The 25,988-nt window shown below is 45.1% G+C and overlaps 1 protein-coding gene across 1 annotated transcript in view; it reads left to right on the top strand.

The window, feature by feature from the left end:
* The first annotated feature begins 3,858 nt into the window (after positions 1 to 3,858).
* The window catches only part of LOC126545429 (uncharacterized), a 290,910-nt gene continuing 268,780 nt past the window's right edge, over positions 3,859 to 25,988 (top strand). Inside the window, exon 1 of the mRNA XM_055061578.2 lies at positions 3,859 to 4,785. Coding sequence (XP_054917553.1) covers positions 4,756 to 4,785 — 30 coding nt within the window. The 5' untranslated portion in view covers positions 3,859 to 4,755. The remainder of the gene's footprint in view (positions 4,786 to 25,988) is intronic.

Genomic DNA, 25,988 nt, shown 5'->3' on the forward strand with positions numbered 1-25,988 from the left:
GCACGCCGTAGTGGGGGACTCCGGAAATTTGGACCACCTGGGGTTCTTTAACGTGCGCCTAAATCTAAGTGCACGGGTGTTTCCACCCCATCGAAATGCGGCCGCCGTGGCCGGGATTCGATCCCTCGACCTCGTGCTTAGCAGCCCAACGCAGTAGCCACTAGGCAACTATGGTGGGTTTTGGCACAAAACCTATCACCACAAAATCGAATTGACAACGTCAGTGCAAAGGTTTAACGGTGCGTTTTTTTTTTCGTCCCCGTCCCACGTCTTTCCCTAATGAGCAGAAGGAAAACATGACCCTTACCTTGGGAGCTGCAAATGGCAACAAGAGGAAGGCCGCATATATATATATATATATATATATATATATATATATATATATATATATATATATATATATATATATATTAGTCATGGAAGTGTGGCGGTAGACTAAACACATCTACTATCATCAGAAATTCTGAAAACCTGAGGGAAACCGGCAGCTTCCAGAGACAGCGGCGGAGGACACCCATCTTTCAGTCCTAGCCTACACACGGATTTTCTATTATTTATGGCCTCAAACCCTCATGCTAGCGTGCGGGACGTGGCCGCCCAGGTATTAGTGTCCAAGTCATCAGTTTGGAGGATTCTCAATGACTCGGCCTTTCACCCGCCCCACCTTAACCTGCACTGATGTTTAGAAGATGGGGACCTGCAGAATCTACATTTCTCGAATTGGGTCCTCACAAAAGCCGATGAGTCACCGGGCTTTTTGGGTAACCTCCTGTGCACAAATTGAGCCAATTTTTGCAGAAACGGCCAAATAAGTTTGCATAATGCACACTATTAGAGTAAGTCCAATCCACACTGGCGAAAGTGCACTCTGCACCAGTGGTCGGGCTCAGTGGTCGTTCAATGTGTGGTGCAGAATTTACGCCAGGGCTATAATTGGTCCCACCTTCTTCGATCACACATTAAACTGGACAGCGCTACGTGGACGAAATCCTTGAACGAGTGGTGGATGAGTTTCTCATCGAAGTCCCGCTGTAATGTCTTCCACTTCTTTGGTATCAGCAAGATGGGGCGCCAGCACAAAGCAGCAGCTGAGCACGAAACTGGCTGGATGCGACTTTTCGTGCGCAATAGATTGGAAGGCACGGACCTGTAAATTAGCCGGCTAGGTCACGTCACCTCTCTCCAGTCGATTTCTTTCTTTGCGGTTATGTTAAAAATCGTATTTACATGATCGAGACGGACGTCAGATGAGCTCAAGGCAATAATAACGGATGTCTGCCGTAGAATTCCAGCGTCGGTCATCAAGAAAGCCACAGAAGATGTGATAAAGCGGACTCAGTACTGAGTAGCTGCAGAAGGAGACCTATTCGAACACGTCCTCTAGATAGCAGTTGGTGTTCAACGGGGCTTTCGAATTCATACGCGCAGATAATAAGGGCACATTGAAATCTGATGGTTCTAAATGCGTAAGCATTTCTATCCTTACCCAACAGAAAAACCGTCCCTCCGTCCGTCCCGTAAGACGATCGCTTTTAACGTAGCTCCCGCAGCAGGGAGTGGATTCACCTGCGCGCTGCTGCTCTCTTCAACGCCAACTAAAGCGGCGAGAACACAGCGCCTCACGGAGGTCTCAGCACATGTTGCACTCTGCCACTTTCATCGTAGATCGCTTTCAAATTAGTTGCCGCGCTGCTGCGCCAGACGTAGCCGCCGCCGGAGCACGCTTGATCACGGTTCATAATTGTTCAGTGTACCTAATAAATGTTGCATGTATTTCCTTTATTTGCTACATCTCCCTGGTCATTTCATCTCACGTCCACACCCGCTGCGGGCTATCTATAAAACGAGTGAACATTGCTCCTGCTCGCCTCTTCTACGTCGTCTCGCGCAGGTCTCACTATAACAGTTCGGTGTTGCAACCACGCTTCTCCGTTTCACGGTTCTTTGGCGGTCGTTCTCGCAATTATACGAAGCCCACCGGCCTACTACCACGAAAAACCACGTCAGTACTAGGAAGCGCTTAAGCATCGTTCAGATAAATCCCAGAGAATATTCTGCGCGGATTCTTTTATTCTTTATTATTATTTTTTTTTTTTGTGCAGACGTCCCGATTGCCAATTCGGCTCATTTAGAAGTGGTACATTTACCTACTTGAACGCATCAGCTTTGCCTTTTCCCTACACGTCGGTCGCTTCCCGGTCTGCTTATTTCGCTTTTATTTTTTGCCACGAACCTGCTTCTGCAGCACGTATACGCTCTAATGAAAAATAAAATCGTCCCTTTAATTTGGTTTTAATCCGAAGCAAGCTTCTGGCGCGAAAAATAGCTGTGCGCACACTCTTTCGTTATGGTGCGAGCACAGCCGGGATTTTGAAACGTTCTATCCTATTGGATTGATTTTCGCGCTTCGTGTGCGGTCAGAGCGGCGCTTCGGCCGCGTAATCAAGGGGCTTTTGTTATCAATGTCATCAGTCGGCCTTGAGGGACGGATAATAAGAGGGAAGTAGAAACGAGAGGAAGGAATAGCTGCGAATCCACGAAACCTGCCGTTCGTGCTCCTTCCGTACCATTGTCAAGGTGATGCGCTGTCTCTTCGGGTTTGCGAAAGGCAAAGCAGTTGCTCTCAATCAGCTTCATATTGCGGGTGGGAGCGCAGTCACGTGGTATTTTTCATTTTTCGTAGGTTTCTTTGCCAGTCAGAAAAAATTTGTACGCAATTAGTACGTCGCTGAAAATGCCGCAGTTAGATGTCATTGGGGGTGCCTACAAATGCCTTATTGACACTTTGATAATTAGGACAGCACTTCTCGAGTTAGATAATTATAATTACGTAATTAAATCTCAGTGACGAAAAACATTACTGGCGGCTACTCCACTGTACCGGAAACAATATGCACTAGGTTTTCTTCGAGTAACGCAATTGCTCTTTTTTTTAAGTCTTGGTGCATGATAATTGGGGCACCCTGTATAATTCACTTAGTAACCAAAATGAGGCCAAGCCGGAGTCCCTCGAAATCAGAATCAACAGCATTCATGCGCAGCAGCATTTATACTCAGACTGACAGAAAAAAATGAGAGAGAGAGAGAGAGAGAGAGAGAGAGAGAGTGATGCTGCAGTTTCTCCGAAAAGGCGACGAAGCAGTATTAGTGATAGCAAAGCATAAAACAATTTCACGAAAGAAGATTACACCACCGAGAGACGCCAGGTTCTCGGTGGTGCGAGAGGACTCAGGCTGTGACATTGAACGTTCTCCTACTATGAGGTGTTGTATATGCTCCCATAAGGCGGTCACTTCAGTGAACAATTCTTCGAGGTCACACGAAGATTCTTCAACTGCAACTGTTATTAAAGGTTGTTCAAAAAGCGGGTCGGGCCCTAGCCCCCCCCCCCCCCCCCCCCCTCCCTCCCACCCTCACCGCGATGGCTACAGTATTCATGTGCGCCATGCGCCGGCGACTCGATAACTTGCCTTCGGCGGTTCATCCGAGCTTAATTAAGTCGCAACATTGACTGCCACCAAGTTCAGCCACCAAATATTAATAAGTATGTTAATTAGTTCGGCTATTTTCGAGCGACAAGGTACGTTTGCACAATGCTGCGTTCAGTTTTATGGTACTGACAACGAGCTAAAAATAAGAAAGAGAGGATAAGTAAACGCTTTGGAAAGGTGTGCACGGATATGTTCTCTACTGTTTCTAGCTTTCAGAGCCCAATTATACGCGCAGCTTGGGCAGCAGGGACTTAAAGGGAAAAGAATGAGGGATAGATGGCGAAAACAACAGGGGAGGAGAGAAAGAAAGTAGGGCTGGCGTCTTTGTGCACTCTTAATAGCACACGTATAGTTTAGTTTTGTTGCTGCTGCTGTCATTGTCATTATTGTTGTTCAACTTTGAAGGCGGCAACAGCTCTTACATAGCATTTTAAAGTTCACTACTAATGAAAAAACAAGTCTAAATATTCGTGCCAAGCAAGCCACTTTTTTTCAAGTAGAGCCACCAAATCAACACTTTAAGAAATAGAAAAACAAGAAAAACTAAAATGGGTTGCATACACATGCGTGAGAGTTGCAGTTATATGGTTGTTTCTTCGTGCTAGCGCGGTGACTCAGTGGCTATGACGTTGTGTCCTTGTGCATGATGTCCTTGGGTTCGATTACGACGGACAGAGGCCGCATTCCTCATGGGTCTGGAATGAAAACAAAAAAAAGGATAGCGTGTGCAGCTATGGGCATCGGTTATAGAACCCCAAGTGGGCAAAATTAACCCATATAATATTTACCCATTAAAGTACTTTGCCATAGTTCACTGCATAAATGCTTTAACGCGGCTCGTCACCGATTGACGGATGCCACGCTTACGGCCTTTTCTCTTTCAGGTCACTGGTGCATGGACTGTGTGCTGTGGGCTGCTGCGCTCCTTCTGGCTTTCTTCGGTTCCTATGCCTTGTTTCAGTCCAACATCATCGTGTTCGACGCCCAATCTTCGCACAGGGAATTGTTTCACCTGCTGGCAAAACGAAAACGCCTCCTGGTTGACCGACTTTTCCTGGGCTGCGCACACCGGAGTACCCGACTCGTCTTGGCTTGTACCCGATTCCCGGCCTCTGGACTTCCGACCATTGACACTTGGCATTCCAGCCTTGGATGGAAATGACCTTCTCATCTGGCAACGTGCCTCTCCCGTCCCGATAGATGGTCTGCGCAGTGCCAGCGTTAGTCGGTCACTAGCCGGTTTGGGCTCGACACCGCGGGAAGGATGCCACGCTTACGGCTATTACTCTTTCAGGTTGGTTACTTGAATAATGCTTCTTGTATAAGAAGTATAGCAACTGCTGCTTCCGTGCGGTATCGTGCCCACCAGAGCTTATGGGTTTATTGAAGCGATTCTTGTGTTGTGCGTATGTATATAGTATCATGCGTGATCGTTTATTAATGCTAGCGAGTGATGTGGAGTCAAGTCCTGGTCCTATGAATAAGTCGGAGGCCGACGCACTCGCGCTAGCCCTTAATGGAATACGTGACCTCAAGGAAAGTCACGAAGCTTTACTTTCTAAACATGCTAACGCCGAGATCGAAATTAAACAGCCGAAGCGAAAAGTAGAAATGCTTGAAAAAGCCAATGTTGCACGTCTTGCAGACGGGGCTGGTGCGGATGCTGGCGCCTTTCGTGTCATGTCTGCCAAATCGAAAGTGGCTGACAACGAAATTAAAAGCTTAAGCACCAAGGTGAATTCCCTGGAAGAAACGCTTCTCTGTCTGTGACAGCACCTTCTGGTTCGGCTGACGTTTTACGTGATGTGACGAACCAGCTGTCGAAAGAGAGAGAATACAAAGAAAGGCAGGAAGGTTAACCAGAGGTAGTTCGGGTTGGCTACCCTGCACGGGGGGAAGGGTTAAGGGAGATAGAAAAAGAGTGGAAGGGGGAAATATCGAGAAAGAGAGACGAGCACGAACAAAGCGCGTACACTATAGAGCGGTAGAGGGCGGCATTCTTAAAGTCTATCGTTAAGCCCCGTAGACCGCAGGAAACTTAATAACACGAGTAAGGCCTTCAACGCGGATGTTCTTTCAGAGCACTGGCCTAACGCTTTCAGTTCTGATAGTGGACGATTGTCCAACTGGTCCAGTACTTTGCACATGACTTGTCTCTGGGCACTATATAGCGGGCAGACACAGATAATGTGTGTGAGCGTCTCTTCACTGTTGCATAAATTACGAATAGGTGCGATGATGCGGAAAATAGGTTGCGTCGGTCTAACCTTCTCTTTTTTTGGCGTAGATGATGACCCCAATGAGAATTGGGCAGTCTCAGAAGATAAAGTAGTGAAATTTTATTCCGATCACCTAGGCATTTCCGTAACATGTTCGCAATTAGATCAAGTGCACAGACTGGCCACATTTATCAAGGATAAACAAAGGTCTGTCATTGCCAAGTTTACCTTTTTCAAGGAGAAAGAACAGATTTTGTCGAATGCACGTAAGCCTAAGGGATCCACTTTTTACGTACGCGAAGATTTTTCTGTGAAAACGCGACAAGCGCGCCGAAAGCTTCTGGAATACGCAAAGGCCCAAAACAAATGCTTCAAGCTATCCGTGGATAACCTTCGCATTGATACTAATACCTACGTTTTTGATAATTCTAACAATGCAGTTGTGCTGTCTACGAGATATCGTGATGCTAACACGCGCACGCGTACGCGGAGTCATTTAAAGTCGCCACCCTTATCTGTGTATTTTACTAACATTGGAAGTCTACTGCACAAGAGGGATGAGTTGTGTTCTTATTTAGATGATGGTGATGCTGACATATTAATACTCACGGAGACCTGGCTCTATCCTGACGTAACTAATGAAGAACTCTTCCCAGATAAGGACAACTATAACATATATCGGTGTGACCATGTTGATAAAAGAGGCGGCGGCGTGTTATTAGCGGGGAAAAAGATAATCTTATCGTTTCCACTTGATACTAACCCTGCTATAGAAATAACTTGGGCTGCCTTCGTTACATCTTAGGCTAAAAATACTTTTAGGATCATGTTATCGCCCACCGGACTCGGATTCTTCTTTTTCTAGGGAACTACGTGATAACATAGAGCGAGCTACACAACTATATTCAGCTGCCGTAATATACCTTTTCGGCGATTTCAATTGTCCGCTCATTGATTGGTCTGCCGTCTGCCACATGTCGCGCCTCATTAGTTTTTCTCGATTTAACTCTTGACTACAACTTAACACAAGTTGTTAAGCAATTCACCCGCGGTACTAACGCTTGGTTTTAACGACTGCACCAGCGACTACTGGTCCGATTTCTTACATAGAAGGATTTAGTGACCACAAACTCCTTAATTTCCAAATTGCTCACCTTTAACTTTTACAGGTTCAGCGATTAAAACTATTCGGGATTATAACCATGGTAATTACGATAGATTCATCACTGAACTAGAAGTTTTTTATAACGAACCTTTTGTGCCGTCGTTTGCCTCATGGACCATGAATGAGAATTGGTTAAGCAAAAAATATTAGAATTAGTTTACAAGTATGTGCCGCTAATCTCTATATCCAATGATAAAACTAACCCTTGGTTTACTAAACAACTTAGAACATTACGAAATAAAAAACGTTTCTACAATACTGCAAAGCACAAGAATATTGCCTCCTACTGGGATAAGTACAAGGGTTGCTTACAAATTCACTGTAAAGCATTAGGCGCAGCCAAGAAATATTATTCGCAGGACTTACCGTCACTCATTAGAAATAATCCTAAAAAATTCTGGCAAATAATTTCTCCCTATAATAAGTCTACTAATCGCATTACAATACACGATTCAAAACAATATCGGCTTTCTGACGAAGATTCTGCGGTTGCTTTCAATGCATACTTCGCGTCTGTTTTTACACAAGAAGATTATTCTTATGGGCCATTTGTTCCTGAACAACCCTTCCCTTTCATGGCTCCAATCACCATCACTGCCGAAGGTATCGCGAACCTCATCACGAATCTTAAAGTTTCTACTTAATCTGGCATTGATCACATCAACTCTAAGATACTGAAGAATACTTATAATATTTCCAGTCGCTTTCTGTGTCTCCTCTTTAACCAGTCTGTATCATCAGGTGAGCTGCCTAAGGACTGGAAGATTGGTAAGGTAGTTCCCCTATTTAAATCCGGTGACTAGCACCCGCCCTGTAGTTATCGACCCATTTCACTAACATGCATATGCTGCAAATTAGTTGAACACATTATAGCTTCTCATATCTACGGTCACCTTGAATCAAATAACTTTTTTTTTCTTTAATCAGCATGACTTCAGAAAAGGCCACTCATGTGACACTCAGTTATTTGAATTCACGACTGACCTTCACTTCAACATGAACTCTAACGATCAAACCGATTGCCTCTTTCTTGATTTCCCGAAGGCGTTCGATACTGTACCTCACTGCCGTTTAATTTCCAAATTGTCTGCCCTTTGTATTGACTCATTAACACTCTTGGCTGCGTAACTTCTTGTCTTTATGTCAGCAATTTACAGTGGTCAACAACATTTCGTCTAACCTTTGCGACGTCAAGTCCGGTGTCCCGCAAGACCGTGTGCTAGGTCCATTACGCTTTTTAATATACATCAACGACTTGCCCGCTAACCTTTCATCCTCAGTTAGGTTGTTCACTGACGACTGCATCATCTACCACAATATTAAATGTTTCGATGATAATCTTACTCTCCAAAATGACCTTGATTACCTTGATTATCTTCATTACCTTGATGAAATGACCTTGATTAATAATACCGTAGTTTCGACTTCTCCATCGTACAAATATCTCGGCGTCTATCTTTCATCCGAGTTATCCTGGGCAACGCATGTAGCAACTGTCTCATTCAAAGCTTCTCAATCTCTCGGCTAACTGCCTAGAAACTTGCGTAACGCGCCTTCTAATGTACAAAAACTGCTATATCTTACTCATGTTCGCCCACAAGTAGAATACGCTTCATCCACATGGTCACCACATCAAGCTTATCTAATCCGTATGTTGGAAGCCGTTCAGAGTAGGGTAGCCATATTAATCTCTAACAACTACGACCATCATTCGAGCATTACCCGAATAAAACAGGACCTTGCATTTCAGTCATCAGAAGATCGCCGCGTCATTGCTGTTCTGTCTGTTTCACAGGTATATTTATAGTAATAACTTTCACTGTTTGCCGCTTCATGCTCCTGTGCGCACATCTCGTCGCATTCACAATGAACAGTCTCCCGAATCACATTGCATCCATCTCCAATCGTGAAACATTCCGTGGTAACCTGAATTTGTTGCGTATTAATATTGTACAACGATGTTGCACTTTGCTATTTTTGTCATGTAATTACTGTTGCCCCCCTTACTGAATGCCCTGCAATGGGCCTATAAGGTAATGTGAATGTATAAATAAATAAATAAATAAATAAATAAATAAATAAATAAATAAATAAATAAATAAATAAACTTATATCATATGAAAAGCCTTAAAAAGAAAAAGAGCCTACATCCGACCCCCATATGAATTTTTTTTTCCGCTAAGTTAATCTCGCTGTGCCGAAGCCTTTGTTCTTCTTGAATCAGCAATTCTTTACCGTTCGCTGCAGCGCCAGGTGAATACTACTAGCATGCGTAGCACTCACTCCGTTGAGGTAACCGAATACTGCTTATTATTTTATATTTACAATGAGAAGAAACAAATGCTATGGTAATTAACAAATTGTGGTCATTTAACAAGCCTATTACTCATCATACTCGAACCATAAAATGTAAGGGGTAGCAGAAAGCAAAAAGAAGTTGGCCCCCGGTGGGCTCTCTATAACAGTGGCATTACAATATACTGCCACATTCCTGTTAACCAGGCGGCTGTTTTTGATGCCGTCGTAAACACAAGCTATTTGTATATAGCCATACTGAAACCATGGAGGAGAGCTTTGGATGATAGATAGAGCCAGGTCGAGCTTATTAAGTGCCTATAACAGCGGTGGTGCCGGATCAATAGCGTCTCCGTGAGCAGGAACGTAATAGGTATTGCTGTTGGCCATGCGCACTAAGCACAGCGCACCACTGCATCAAAATCCCCGCGAATCGCGGAAGCCCAGGCCTTTTCTGATGAGACTATACAAGAGCGCTTTTGTGAAGCGGTGTGCCAGAAAGAAAAGCGAGATTTATGCCCCATCGAAAACTGGGGCGCAGGGCGTACGCAGATAAACCTCTGTTCTTGAAGCAAGCACGTAGTTCTCTATTCTTGCACACTTTTAGGCAACTCTGGCGGGAAGAGTACACGCGCGTGAAAGGGCGAGAATTACACAGAGAGCGGCTCAGCTACACATCGAAAAAAAAAAAAATATGACGAGGGTGTGAGAGCACGTGACAGAGGCGCAAAAAGGGCCCTGACTGCGACAAACAGCGTAGAGATCCCGTTAAGTGCCTCGAAATATTTGCACGAGTGTACTGCGCACTGTCTATAGGGAAGCTGCATTTTATCTTTGTATTCCGCAACGGCAACGTTATCCGGTGCGGTATTCACAGCGGCTGCGATGGGCGCTGTGGAACCCGGGATGTGAAAGATCTGTGAAGCTTTTTCCTTCGGCTTTTTTTTTGTTTTGTTTTATTTTAAGCGGTAGCGTCGTTCCCTCACAGAAACTTTCGAGAACGCCAGAATTGTTACCTCGCATTATGCTGCGAAACGGAGGACGTGTTTTTGTACGACGCGCCGTTCTAAGTCAATTGCCTTTTGAATTGCAGCTCCGGTGTTGCATCTCTCTGCTACTCGTACCCTTGGAATAAGAGTTACATTACTGAAACACACGCAGGAAAAAATAATAATGGCCGTTCGAGTTTTATTCTAAATTGATAAATGGTCGAGTATGAGCACATACTTTTTTCCACACACTGGTTCGCAAGATAATCTCTGCACACGTGGATTGTAGCAAGTTTTCGACCATTCCTTACGCGATACCTGTGATTTGAGTCTTTATTACATGAAATGTAGACTGGAGGGGTTGTACGAGGACTGCCTTATAACCTCAGAAGAGCACACAATATAGGCAGAAGCGAGCTGAACACTGAGCTAAGGCGTGCGTTTGAATATTTGTGCTATCGAAGCGCCCATACGTGAAAAGAGAGACATGATTTCTCCAAAGTTTATCATGTAACACGACGCAGGATACATGATCCTTTAGAGAATCCTGGTGTTCTAAAACGCAGGGAGATTGAGTTTCCCGGGCACACAGAGGTGAATTTTCGAACTCTTCTGCAAAATAAATAAATAATTGCTATTATTTTGCACAAAGATACGATCAAGCCGGGGAGATCATCCTCGCTAGCCTCCCTTCCTCTCGGCTTTCATATATACTTCCTCCAATTTTCGCAGTAGCTTCCCATCAGCTTCCTTAATTTCTGTGACGTTGGCGATATATCTTATACGGGTTTGCGGTTCACAGTGATCCTACTCATTTTTTTTTCTTTATTCATCTTTTCAAGGACGATGACATGAAGCACAGCACAGGGGAAATTATTCGTAGTTCTTAAGTGAAATATTGAAATGATAAATCAATGAAAATGAAAGTGGACGAAAGGGCAAGTGGCCGCAGATGCGATACAAACCCACGTCTTCGCATTACGCGTGCGATGCTCTTACCAATTGAGCTACCGCGGCGCCGTTTTCCCATCCACTTGCCGGGGTATTTATGTCTACATACTAACTAACCCTAGGAGTGTTAGCCAACGCCATCACTCACAGCCATGGCAGTAGATATAGAACCGCAGGTATTACGTAGTACGTGAACCTTCTGGGTGAAGGTGACAGGTCAATAAACCCACACAGGCTACCCGAAGGCATCAAAGCTGCCGGGTTCGAAACCCTCGCTATGTAGTGAACGGGAAGAAAGGAAACCGAGAAGTCCGATTTTTATTAGTGGGGTCATAAGCAGCCAACGAGCAAGACACAAAGGACAGACAGCATGGGGAGTATATATTCATACGGGTCAACAGACTACCTATACTTCATTACTAACCCCATTGCCTCTCACAGCTTGTCTTTCTCAAAGTCTTTATGGTCGAATCTTTACACAGGGATGGCCAAGGCGCCTTGGCAGCTTTCTTCTGCCCTCGAACATTCATCCGACGGGTTCTTCGCATACCGAATCCAGCCTCATCAACAACTGCGCAGCTGGGAGCGATTGACACTGCTCTCAATCACGTGCAAGATGAGTTAAGGACTTTGCAAGTTGTCATCATTGCGGACAGCCACGCTGCCATCAGCAGACTACAGAGAAGGGACGCTGATCGCCTAGTTGTGCGTAGCGTCACTGAGTATACCACCAGAATTACATTTCGTAGAATATCCCTTGTTGGCCAGTGGGTACCTTCGCACGCAGGTATCACTGGAAAGGAAGAGGTCGACGGACTCGCTTTCTCTTGTGCCCACAACGAGTGTGACTGTCCCGAAACACTGTGTAGACTTGACGATGCTCGTCTGTTGATTCGAAGAAACCAACTCAATCTGCACTCAGACCAGCGTGTTACTAAAGGATCCTTTCCTGCCCGTGTTCATGGTCGAGGCTTGCCTCGTTGTGCTAGAGCTCTGTTGCTGAAGTTAAGGGCTGACTTTGTCCTGGTGAGTGGACGTTTATACCGGCAAGGACGTGTAGCCAGTCCGTCGTGTGCTTCTTATATTCCTGCGAGACACTTGAGCACCTAATATTAGAGTGTCCTGCTCTACTATCTCAACGCACGTCGTTACTAAGGGACCATAGCCTACTTGTCCTGTAGTGTACGACCCATCCGAGTAGCTGTGCCTCTCGACGCGACCAGGATCATTGCATCCTGCTTACTTTTCTACAAGAAACTGGCTTGGCTTCCCGTTTGTGAGTTTGCAAGGAACGAACTAATTTTACTACATTTCTTTTGTATTTTTACCTCATTCTCTAGTTAGTGAGACCTGCATGCTTTTTTTAATGTTTTTGCGTGTATTTCTTTTCCTACTCGCTCACTGTATGCCTTGCTTTACTTTCGTCTTTGGGGCCTATAATCGTGCTGTTTCTTCCTTCTTTACTTCCCTTGTCCTTATCTTAAGCTTTCTTTCCTATCCCCTCTTTCCTAAATATAGTAGGCAGGCTTTGTGTCCCACTCGGTTGCAGTTTCCAGCCTGTTCCTTCCCTATTTCCCACTCTCTTTGTGTATGTGTGTTTTATATGAAATAATAATAAGAATAATTATCTTATTCTCTCCGACATCGTATCCTCTTTCTTAACACGTAAGATTATATATATATATATATATATATATATATATATATATATATATATATATATATATATATATATATATATATATATATATTGTGTGTAGTGGTGTCGCGGAGCAAAGATAGAACAACGGGCTTCTGGGCTTTAGTTCTTAAGGGCGAATCCTTGTCGAGGCCACTACAGTTTTCGGGGTTGAAGTGGCGTCTGAAACCGGCAAAAAATGGCAATAGCCAGTGGGGCTATACTAGTCCTGGTGCAATAAAACTAGGAAAGCCCACTGAGCTTCAGCAAGGTATAGTCCCTCACTAAAACAGGAATTGTCCTGCCTGGTGCAGTATTAGGCCAGTACCTCCTACATGACACTTGCAACTGACCCTTGGCCCTCATTCCCCAGCGGCCACGGAGCACATGACCAAGGCGGCGGTACGATCTGCGACGTAGCAGGGCGTCCAAAGAACCTCTGTATCCAGACAGGTCTCCTCTGGAAACTGAACCTCGCGATGTTTAATGCGCGAACTCTCACCAGTGAGGCTAGCTCAGCAGGGATCTTTGAGGAATTATCAGGCATTGTCTTGGATATCATTGGCTTGAGCGAAGATCGGAGAACTGGTGTGGCTTATACAGTGCTGACTAATGACCACATCCTCTGTGGGAGGGCCCATCCTGAAATGCGACAATACGGTGAAGGATTTCGAATTCAAAAGGACACAGCGGTCAACATTAATGAATTCTACAGCATTAACAAAAGTGTAGCAGCGGTCATAATAAATGAAAAATGAGACATAGGTTTAAGGTAGTACCAGTCTACGCTCCAACGTCCTGTAACGATAATGGAAAAATAGAACAGTTTTATGAGGGTGTTGGAATTAGCAACGAGAAAGGTACAAACTCAGTACGCTGTAGTCATGGGCGATTGAACTGCGGCAGGGGGGAAAATCCAGGCTGGGGAACCGGGAATTGGCAATTATGGCATCGACTCTAGGAAAGTATAGGATATATTTTGGTAGAATTCGCGGAAAGCAATTGACTCCGATAAATGAATACCTTCTTCGGAAAACGCAGTTGCAAGAAGCGGACCTGCAAAAGCCTTAATGAGCAAACAACAAATTAAATAGATATACTCTGTGCCAACCCCAGCATAGTGCAGGAGGTAGAAGTGTTAGGTAGGGTAAAGGGCAGTGATCATAGGTGAGTGAGGTTTTGGATTGCTGACAACTTGAAAAGAGAAAGAGCGAGGTTACTGAAGAAGAAAACAGGCCAACCCAGAGGCAGTAAGGGTAAAAGAAGACTAATTCAGGCTGGTGCTCTCAAACAAATAGGCAGTTTTAGAACAGGAAGATGAAGACAGTGGTAATAAATGAAACCCTAACTAGGCGGATTTCACAAGCAGCAAATGAAGTGGTAGGCAAGGCACCAAGGAAACAAATAGGTCAGCTGTCACTGGTAATAAAGGAGCTAATAAATAAACGACAAAGCACGAAAGTGTTTTACTCAAGACATCAGCTAGAATTCGCTAAACTGTCAAAGCTGATAAACTAGAAGTAAGTAAGTGATATTCGAAATGATGACGGTGGAAAGATTGAAGAGACAGTAAAAACTGCGGGCAGCATGAAATCAGTGAGAAGGAAACTTAGCATAATAACGAACAGGATGTATGCATGAAAGATTAACAGGGTAAATCATCACCAATTTCGATGATATAGTAAAGCCAGCACACGACTTCTATACTGACCTGTGCAGTACACGGAGCTGTCACACAGCCTTGATTGGAAGTAGTGACGAACAGGATATAGAAGCTCCATGTGGGGCTAGCAACGAGGTTAGAAAGGGTTTACAAAGCACGTCCTGAAAAAAAAGAAAAAGAGACTGGAACGATAGTACAATAGTCGATAGAATCAAAGATTGAGGGGATATTATACTTGAAAAGATTGCGAACCTTTGTGTACAATGCCTCCCGACTTCAAGCGTATCAGACAATTGGAAGAATGCCACCATTGTACTAACTTATAAAAAGGGAGACGTTAAAGAATTTGATTATAAGCCCATTCAGGCTTGCTTCCCTTGTTGGATAAGATATTCACCAAAGTAATTCCCTCGGCAACATCTGACTTTAGCCAACCAAGACAACAGGCTGGTGTCACGAAGGGTCATTCTACAATGGATCACATTCATGTCATCAATCTGGTGATTGAGAAATCTGCGAAGTTCACCCAACCTCTCTATGTAGCTTTCATAGATTATGAAAAGGCATTTGATTCAGTAGAGATACTAGCCGTAATGGAGGAACTGCGTAATCAAGAAGTACAGGAAGCATAAGTGAATTTCATAGCAATATCTATAAAAACTCGACAGCTACCTTAATTCTCCACAAGAAAAGCGGAGGAAATACCTATCAATAAAGTAAGGCAAAGAGACGCAATCTTTGCAATGCCCTTTAGTGCATGCTAATACATACTCAAGTTATTAGACTGTGAAGTATTAGGAGTACGGTCAATGGGCTAATATCTCCGCAATCTACGTTTTGCAGACGACATTGCCCTGTTCAGCAACGTTGGGGACGAATTACAACAAATTATTGAGGACCTGAGTCGAGGAAGTGTTAAGAATAAGGTTGAAGATTAATATGCAGAAGGAAAAGATAATGTTCAATATCTTGGCAAGAAAACGAGCATTCATGATTGGCAGTCAGCCTCTAGAATCGGTAGAAGAGTACGTTTATCTAGGTAAATTACTCACCGGGGACCATGATCATAAGAAGGAAATTTACAAAAGAATAAAAATTGGTTGGCCCGCATACCACAGGCATTACGAAATTATGACCGGGTGCTCACCGCTATCCTTGCAAAGAAAAATGTAAGGCGTTACGTTGGGGGGAGCCAGGTAGAGAACGGTGTGGATCAGAGAGAAAACGATGATAGCCGATATTCTAGTTGACATTAAGATAAAAAAAAATTTCACCGACGATTAGGGTATGTCCTAATACGAAATTTGAGCGCAGCTCTTTAGGTGTTTTCATTTCGCCTGATATTTGCTGGCGTGGACAATCCGCGTCGTGCGGCACGTTGTAAACGGAGGGAACTGTGACGCGACTGCCTCACCAATCGGGAAATCAGGAGAGGCAGAGCGTGGGTGACGCGTAGGCGCGATTCCCAGCAGCCGCCGCAGAGACATCCGTTCATGTAGCGTTTGGTTTCCATATGTGGTATCGGTGGATGCGCTAGCCGCATACCCTATCGTTGGCGCCATCGGTGAACAGACGACGCCCGTTGCTCTGGCGCCATCTCGTAGCGATCTTCGCCGTAGAACACTTGCGCGGCACTACGCTTCTCACACTTTCGCTATACCCTCTTCGTTCGCTGTCCGCCTCATGATTCCGCTGCACCCACATTCGTCGCTTTCCTCCTCGCAATCTCTTCGCTCTCACCGCCTTTGATCCCTCGCTGCGCTCCGCATTCGCTCTTTCACCATTCTCTGTGCTCGTTCACGGAATCCAGTCATTGAGTGTGGGTATTGACCGGTGTCTTCCATGTGGCTGTGCAGTCTAGCTAGGATGACTTGCTCAAAGAGTTTGCCTAAGGTAGAGGTAAGGGAGATGCCATGCTTCAACTCACGACAGCTATACTGGACCCCCTCATACCTACGCACACCAAAGCGGTGCTGGCGATTGACCTCAAGAAGGCCTTCGACAATGTCACCCACGAGGCTATCCTAAAAGCTATGTTATGTACATAGCTTGGTACATAGCTTGTTATGTACAAGCTTGGCGTTGGTCAACGAGCATACAACTACATAAGGGATTTCCTGCAGAACCGAACGGCCAGCATGTGCGTAGATAACCTTCGTACACGCCCCTTCACTCTAAGGAATGTGGGCACACCGCAAGGCTCCATGCTGTCCCCTTTCCTTTTCAATGCAGTACTTATTCCGCTCGCATGGAAGCTGCAGCAAATTCCCCATCTTGACCATTCTCTGTACGCGAATGATATCACCCTGTGGACTATATATGGATCAGACGCCCAAATCGAAGAAACACTGCAAACAGCCGCAATGCTAATACAGGACGAAGTCACCAAGGTAGGCCTTACCTGCTCAGCGGAAAAATCTGAGCTTTTCTTGATCCCGCCAAAGGGTAAAACGTATCATACTCGTATCAGCATCTACGTGCACAATAGAGAGGTCCCACAGGTCCACACTATTCGAATCCTGGGCCTCTACCTGCAACAAGATGGCAGAAATACCGAAACAATCAAACGTTTAAAGAGCACACTAGCAGCCACCACGCAGCTAATACGCAGAGTAACAAATGAAGCTCACGGTCTGCTTGAATCACATACTCTGCAAGTGGTACAAGCTTTTACCATGAATAAAGTATTGTATTCTGCCCCCAATCTTAGCCTCAATGCAACCGAAACCCAAACAATAAATTCTATAATCAGGCAAGCTACCAAGGCATTGCTCCGTCTGCCCAAAAACACCAGTAACGAACGCCTGGCGGAGTTAGATGTGCTTAACACCATACAAGAACTAACCGAAGCACACCTACAGTCACAATATCTCCGATTAGCCAGCACCCCTACCGGAAGACATATACTTTCTAAACTTCAAATTAACATTCCTGCTAATCATAACTCCCTAAAAGCCCTTCCCATGACAATTTCGTCAAACGCTACGCATTCGACCGCTCCCCCGTAACATGCGCCCCAACCAAAACCACGAGCGACGAAAGCCAGAGCAGCAGCCCTTCATAAACGGTACGGCGATGAACAGAATGCAATATGGGTAGATGCTGCATGTGATCAGCACGGAGCCACAGTGGTTGCTTACACACCGAACACCCCTCCCTTAATACAGGAACTACCCCCGGGAACAGACTCAGAGGAAGCGGAAGAGATCACTATAGCGGTGGCGCTTGGCAGCTCCAGTGCTACCTACATCCTGAGTGATTCTAAAACTGCACTGCTAAATTATGCTAGAGGCAGAGTTCACCCTGCCACCTTCCACATACTGACCCAGAACCCTCCCTTCTCCCGCAGCGCTGAGCTCATCTGTCTGGGTGCTCGCGCACTCGGGAAACCCTGGCAATGAGGCCGCCGATTCTTTAGCCCGAGGGTCGAGAAGCCGGGCACAGGCAGACATCATGGGGGGTTTCTCGAGGGAGCGTGCGTGTACCTTCGCTGACTTCATCGCGAATGCTCGTGCCGAGAGGCAAATATACCCCCCCCCCCCCCCCCACTCTTCCCTCACTACCAGGGAGCAACACTTATGGCGCCGCCTGCAAAAGCGCACGCTACCTACTCCATCCCTCCTATCCCCCTACCGACCCATCCCCCCTTCTTGCCCTCTGTGCAATGCGCCGAAAGCAAACCTCACCCATATACTCCTGACCTGCCCGGCTTCTCCTGCCCCCGGCGGGTCGGTACCCCTCCAAACCTGGGAGGACTGGGAGACCTCACTACGCTCCACGGACCCGGCAAGGCAGAAGATCGCCGCCAACCGGGCTGCCAGCATCATGGAGATGTTAAACATGAACGTTTGAGTGCAGTGGGGTCGTGCGGGGACCCAGGGGCCTGGGAGGTTTCAAATTCGTTTGCAAAATAAAGTTTTTTCCTCCTCCTCCTCCTCCTCCTCCTCCTCCTCCTCCTCCTCCTCGTTCACGAAAACACCCGTGTACTTAGATCTAGGTGCACGTTAAAGAACCCCAGGTGGTCAAAATTTCCGGAGTCCTCAACTACGGCGTGCCTCATAATGAGAAAGTGGTTTTGGCACGTAAAGCCCCATAATTAATTAATTAATTAATTTGTGCTCGTTCACTCCGTTACGCCGAGGGACGCCGACGCTCAACGCTGGAACAGGCGCCTAAGAGCTGCGCTCTAAAAAATCCGAGTATACCTCAGCATTTCTTATTGAGTTGTGAATGCGAAAGTATTATGGTCCATTTGAACGCCGCTGAGTGGTCCGTTGAGTTATGAACTGCTTGCGGGCAAGCGAGCACTTCGGGAAGCTTCGCCAACGCCTCCAAGGTAGCACAAGGGCGATGCACTTCGATCCGTGATGTCAAGCTACCTTGCCCGACTGCCATAGAATTTAATGTGTACGATACCGAGTAAGCCGCGGTGATTTTGACGTCACCGCTTTCGTCACGCCGAGCTTGGCAATGGAAATTATGGTTCAAGAGAGAGAGAGAGACAAAAGGGGAGGAAAGACAGGGAGGTTAGATAGTGTAAGTACCAGCTCGCTACCCTGTGCTGGGGAAAGGGATAAGGGAAATAAAAGGAGAAAGAAGAAAATTTTTTATCCAAGTAGCATGATATCAAGGCGCTGGTTTAGCCCAGTGGGCAAAAGTTGCATGGGAAGGTAGAAAATGTCATGAAGTCGTCGAAATTCCCCAAGGACTGAAGCAAGGATGTCCTCTGTCTGCATTGTTGTTCACGCTTTATGTTATAGAAAGACGAAAGAACAGGAGAAGCCGCCACGATTATAAGGTGACTACGTCTCTTTCTTTTATTGAAAAGAAACCTTGTCATGGCTCCGTAACTTTCTGTCTAATCATAAGCAGCTTACTACTGCAAATAACTACTCTTCCTCCATAACAGACGTTTCTTCTGGTGTACCACAAGGTAGCTTTCATGGTCCTTCGCTTTTTCGAATATTTATTAACGACCTACCTCACAATGTGTCTTTCACTATATGAATATTCGCCGACGACTGCATAATTTATTGTCCACTTAAAAGTTCAGATGATCAGCTCATGCTTCAGTAAGACCTTGAACAAATTATTTATTAGCTGGTGCAATAAATGGCTAATGACTTTAAATACCTCAAAATGCAACGCAATGTCGGTTACCCAGAACTCGACAACCTCACCGTATCCTTACCATATCAATAATTACACTGTTGCAATGGCTACACAATATAAGTATCTAGGAGTTCTATTCACATCGAATCTTTCTTGGACAGAGCACATCACGTCCAATTCAGCTAACGCCTCCCAATCGTTGGGATACTTGCGACGCAGCTTAAGAAATGTCCCTTCTAATGTTCGCAACCTAGCTTATCTAACTTTCGTTCGTCCGAAGCTGGAGTACGCATCTGCCATTTAGTCCCGTCACCAGAAATATCTAATTGATACGCTAGAACGGATCCAGAACAGGGCAAGCCGCTTCATCATAAACGATTACAGCTACCAGTCCAGTGTAACAGAAATATAAATTGAGCTTTCATTATAATCCTTGAACACTCGCCGAGACATTGCCCTTTTATCACTGTTCCACAAATTCATTCACTCCACTCGAACATGCATGCTTGAAACGACCCTACTCCACGTCATATAGGCTTCATAATTATTTCAACTATGTCCGCCTTTACGGTTCTACAAATGTATTCCATTGCTCTGCTCTTTCTCGTGCTATCAGATTATGGAATTCTCTGCCAGATTGCATTGCATGCCAGTCCACCTACGATTCATTCCGTGACGCCTTGACCGACTAAATGACTAAAAGAATGTGAGGTTTTACGGTTGTCGCACCATGCTTTCTTGTGCTTGCGCTATGTTTTACACCTTAATATCGCGTTAGTACCGTTTTGTCTCTATATGTTTACCGTTCCGTAGGAATGTAGCGTTAGTAAGATTTCTGTCTTATTTTTTAAATCTTTAATACTATTTAACACTCTGCTCTTGTTAATTACACGACTTCATTGAAGATATTCTGTGTGATTCATTCCTTGTTATTAAATTATGTTTCTTTTTTACTAGTGAATCATGAACTAAGTAATTCTTTTTTCACGTCAATTGCACTTACCCTTGTAGTATGTGAACTGCTACGGTTTTATGGATGTCATATATTCTGTGTATTTTCTATGTATTTTCTATGTACTGCTCCCCTTACTCAATGCCTCACTTTGAGGCCTGTAAGGTATTTTTAAATAAAAATGGAAAAATTGTCTTCTGAAGCTCACGGTATTAGCGGCAAAGTATATCCGCCTAACCTATAGGAATTCTTGTGCAAGAACGCTACGTTCGCTGCGTTCTTTGATTTATACATATATATAGTCATATCATAAGAAGCCAACAAACACTGACACCAAGGACAACATAGGGGAAATTACTTGTGCTTAATAAATGAAATGAAGAAACGATAGATAAATTAATGGAATATAAAGTATATATATATATATATATATATATATACCAAGAGAGATAGCCTTGACTCCTTTCCTCTTTGTGCCTGCAAATGTCCTGTTAAAAAAAATTACCGTTTAAAGACTGGGTCACTCCGACTTCACGCGCTCGACATGCTGCTCTGCGTCCGGGGGTTTACACGTGAGGCGAGCGCCTCTATCATCTCATATTCCGTTATCTCTGTACTCCCACACTCTTTTGAGGCCGAAGAGCCATCTCGTTACTAAGAAAAGGCTTTTTCATTCATTCATTCATTCATTCATTCATTCATTCATTCATTCATTCATTCATTCATTCATTCATTCATTCACATTCATTCATTCATTCATTCATTCATTCATCGACGTTGATGAAAAGAGACTTACTAAACATCTCCTGTGGTAGATACATGTACCTCAATTCCGTCACATCAGCTGGATTACTTGAAGGGGCGCGCAGTACTGGCAAGACAAATTGCAGAGTGATGTTAGCTAATTATTGAAATTTCACCGTTTAACTTTGTTTTAACGATGCTAGATCACGTGCGACAATTGCAGAATTAAAGCCTAGCAGTAATCAAGCACTATCTATTTATGAGAAATTCTGAGCTTGTAGCGTCAGTATCGAGAAATACGTCCACGAAACCTGTGGTGAAATATATTGATGTTCCAGTTAACATTTACATGCAATCCACTTCTCACAGCGCATATAAGTGTTAACTGGGCTAACTCTTTAGGAGTCTTCTTGTGCAACAATAAAAAATAATAATAAAAAAATTAGGCTATCCCGTGTAGTTGTTTTGAAACTGGGCTACGCTTATAATATGTACGCCGATTGGTCACGCGATAGTAAAAGGAAACAGAGGTGATGCATTAACGCTTAAGTTACGCGCGCATACCTCTCTTTGTTTCTCCATCTGACCTTCCCCTACCATGAGCAGACATCTAACTTATTACAAGAACGTTGAGGCATGTTCAGCTTGCGATAAGACCGCGTTGTGTCTACACGCTCTTCTTTGGAAGACGCGAAGTTAAACTCTTTTCTTTACAAGATAGTGCATGAGGCTTACCGGTTAACCATGATCAACCATCGCACTATTTATCAAAGGAAAGGACAGGGAGGGTGCTTGGCTGATTGCATGAAAGGAATCTTGAAACTGCTTTTGAGCAACGGGGACGGGCTTTTGCTCGGTGTGAAATATTGCACACTTAAATTGAGCCTCGCTAAGAACCAAGGAAACATTATGAAAGCTCAAGAAAGCCGACCGACACTTCGAATTGAAAGCCTTTTCAGAAAAATTGAATGCAGGCGACGTGTATGCAATATCCCGCTCTTCAAACACGCGAATTTTTGTCCATTGTGCAATCGCTTTCAAGAGGTATGGTGCGGAGCTCTGCTTGTAATATTCGCCGCGCCTCGAGGAAACTCGTTTTGCCGACTCACTGTGTAAAAAAGAACATGCCACCTTTTTAGACCGACTCCATGCAGGATCCGCGCAGCAGGTGACTTTGAAACAGCGCCCGTTCCTCCCCATTTATCCGCCTCTGTATACGAGACTCGGGTGATGAAGAAAGCAATGTAGCGAGTCTGACACCGATGGAGTTCTCTCTTCGACAACCTTCTTTAGGAAGAGCAACAAAACATGTTTAGTATTTCTTGCTTTTTTTTATAGTCAACTTAGTGAACTTTGAGTGCCAAAGGCTACAGTAACAGTCTTGATTTGGAGAACAATTTCCCAATATTATGAAGCTTTATTGACAAATGGAAGTTCATTTGCCAGTTATTTAATAATACGTGGTACTCCAGTATGATTTTTTCGGCATAGACATTTCGACAGAAAACAAACAAAAAAAAACCTCACTATAGTCTCTCTTCCATGACGTTCTCCCATCTTTGACGCGTCATCGATGCCACACTATTGGGGGCGAGGAGTTACGGAGTCGCCATCTGTCGGGAGCGCCTCCCTTGCGTAGTATGAGGGATCACGCGGCGCGTTCCTCATAGGTTTCACTTACAGCGCTCAATAAGAACACCATGCGGCCGCCCTGCTGGCCATTTATGTAGGTACTCTCAAAACGATGGGCACCCTTTATGATTTCCTCTAGGCTAGAGGACAAGTCACCACGACAGCCGTCTTCGACAATTAGACATTGCATCATACCGACCAATTGCGCTTGCCAGTTGCATCGGAAAACTAATGGAGAGGATGGTTCTAGCACGGCTAGAATGGTACCTCGAACATTACCAGGTATATCCAGATGTGGTGGCCGGTTTCAGGCGTGGCCGTTCTTCCATAGACAACGTTATCGACTTGGTGACGTACGTCGAGCACCAGAAGTCCAGCAAAAGATTATCTGCTGCCCTGTTTCTGGATGTTAAAGGAGCGTACGATAACGTAACGCACGAAGCGATTTTCAACGCGTTAGAGGCATTATAACTTGGCGGCAAAGTCTATTTCTGGATAAGTAGCTATCTACATAAGAGATCCTTTTTCGTACTTACCGAGAATGGCCCAACCTCCCAGCATTACAGTAACCGTGGGGTGCCTCAGGGCGGAGTTCTCAGCCCAACGCTTTTCAGTCTAACACTCACCGTTAGGCTCTCCATCTATGCCGACGACATTTGCATTTGGACGTCGGCTGTGACGCGACTGCAGCTTCGCGCACGGCTTCAGAAGTCAGCCACTTTAACATCATCCTACCTTCGAGAACAAGGACTTCGTATATCATACGAAAAGTGCGCAGTGGTGGCATTTACCAGGAAATCAATGTCTCCTTACGTGATATCCGTCGACAGACAACTGATCTCGTACAGCACGAGTCACAGATTTTTGGGGGTGGTCATTGACAAAAATCTCTCCTGGACCCCTCATGTGAATTATGTGTAAAGACGCCTGACAGGAATTTGCCATATGTTTAAGTTAGAGTCTTAATAGAGTGCCAATACACTCTACGCTGCAACTGTACAAGGTCCTCTTTATTGGATTCCTGCGGTACAGCCTACCGGTCACGTCCAACACCTGCAGAACTAACCTGAATATAATCCAAAGCATCCAAGCCCAAGCCCTCAAGTTATGTCTTGGTCTACCGCGGAGTGCGTCAACGACTGAAGTTATTGCAGTCGCTCAAGATTCTGCTATTAGAACGCACATTAGCATTGAAACAATGCGTGTGCACATAAGACACTCCGCCCGGACTCCTACCCACGCCCAGCAAGTCTCCCAGTAGATAGGCCCCACACGACATTCAGTGCGACTATCTTCGCGCACCGTGCCTCTTTCAGATCAGGTTACACACCTGCGGCAAGGCCTTCCATTCCTCTATGGTGTATGCGCCGTACTCAAGTGAACCTTACAATCCCAGGACTTCAGAAAAAGTCTGACTTGCCATCATCAGCGCACAAGCAACTAACTTTACTTCTCTTGTACGAGAAATACAGCGACTGCACACACGTCTACACTGATGGATCAACTACATCAACCAGTTCCGGTGGCGCTGTAATACCAGCAATGAGAATAACCAAGCGGTTCAAGACTTCCCATGTCACTACGTCTACAGCTGCAGAGCTCGCGGCTCTCCGCGACGCGCTTCAAGTGATAAATGCTGAAAGTCCAAGAAAATGGGCAGTCTTCTGCGATTCAAGGCCGGCCTTGCAACGTGTGCAGTCGTTTCTCCGACATGGAACTCACGATCAGCTCACGTGCGAAATCGCGGAACTTGTCCACCACTTAAGAGAAAAAGGCCATGATATCTCTTTTCAGTGGATACCAGGTCATTGCGGTATCATTGGAAATGATGACGCCGATTAGGCAGCTCAGACGTCAAACCAAGAAGACCGCTGCGTCCCCATTCCTCTCAAAAAGACCGACGCCGCGAGGCAACTTGGCATTTTAGCACGTACGATCTCCTTAGCAGAGTGGAATACCGTACATACAAGGCGCACAAGACTGCACAGACTAAACCCATCACTTCAACTCAGACCTCCAGCCGGTCTGCACCGACGTGAAGCGTCTCTTTTGTGTCGGTTATGGCTTGGAGTTGCCTTCACGAATGCCTACCCAGCACTAATTGGAATGGCTGATAGTCCTGCATGTGATGTTTGCGGATGCGAGGAGAACATTGAGCACTTATTGTGCCATTGTCCTCACTTTCAAGCACAAAGACAATCTTTGTCCAACATATTGAGGAAATTAGATGATCGTCCTTTGGGTGAACAGATAATACTAGAGCACCGTCCCAACCGATCATCGGCTCAGAAAGCAGTGAAGGCACTTTTGTGTTTTCTCAGAACTTCTGGTTTGAGCGAGCGGCTTTAACTCAAGTGCTGTCCGTACACGTATCTACACCTTCTCTCTCTCTTCTCTCTCTTACCCTTCTCCCTTCCCCAGCGTAGGGTAGCCAACCAGACTATTGACTGGTTAACATCCCAGCCTTCCTGTATTCCTCTCTCTCTCTCTCTCTCTCAAAACGATGGAAGTTTTTGACTGTCGATAAAATAATCTTCGGCAAACTGAACACACAGAATCGTTTACAGACGCAATCTCTTTACCGAATGCGTACACTGAACGTCACTGCGCGCGGTCGCCGCGATGGAGTCTCCCGAACCGGCTTCTTGCGTGAAAGCTAGGCAAACACTAAAAGTAAACTATGTGAAATATGTTCTTATAGTGGGCTGTCTGTATAACAAAATGGGGCATAACAGAATGAAGCGTCAATGCAGCGATCGCACGGGTTCGCAGCGACCGACTGCGCGTCTGCATGCATGTCCGCGCACAATGTTTTACTTTCGTTGTGAGCGCGTTTTCGCACCGTGCCGTGAGCTTTAGGCCGCAGCATATGAGCATTTGAGAGTACACTAGAAACCATTGTTGCGTGGACGCTATCAGAACTGTTCAAAAATAATTTCGTTATAGAGATTTCGACGCGTACGGCAACTGTCATGTGCCGTCGCGACGATTCAATCTTTTGTTGTCTTCTAAATTCTTGGACATTTCAATATTATTTTTCAAGTTCCGTCGCACTCTATGTTTATCAGTCTTCTCAGTGTGCGATTTCCCTCTGCTT

The sequence above is a fragment of the Dermacentor andersoni genome, chromosome 1 (genome assembly GCF_023375885.2).
Source record: "Dermacentor andersoni chromosome 1, qqDerAnde1_hic_scaffold, whole genome shotgun sequence".
NCBI classification, from domain to species: Eukaryota; Metazoa; Arthropoda; class Arachnida; order Ixodida; family Ixodidae; genus Dermacentor; species Dermacentor andersoni.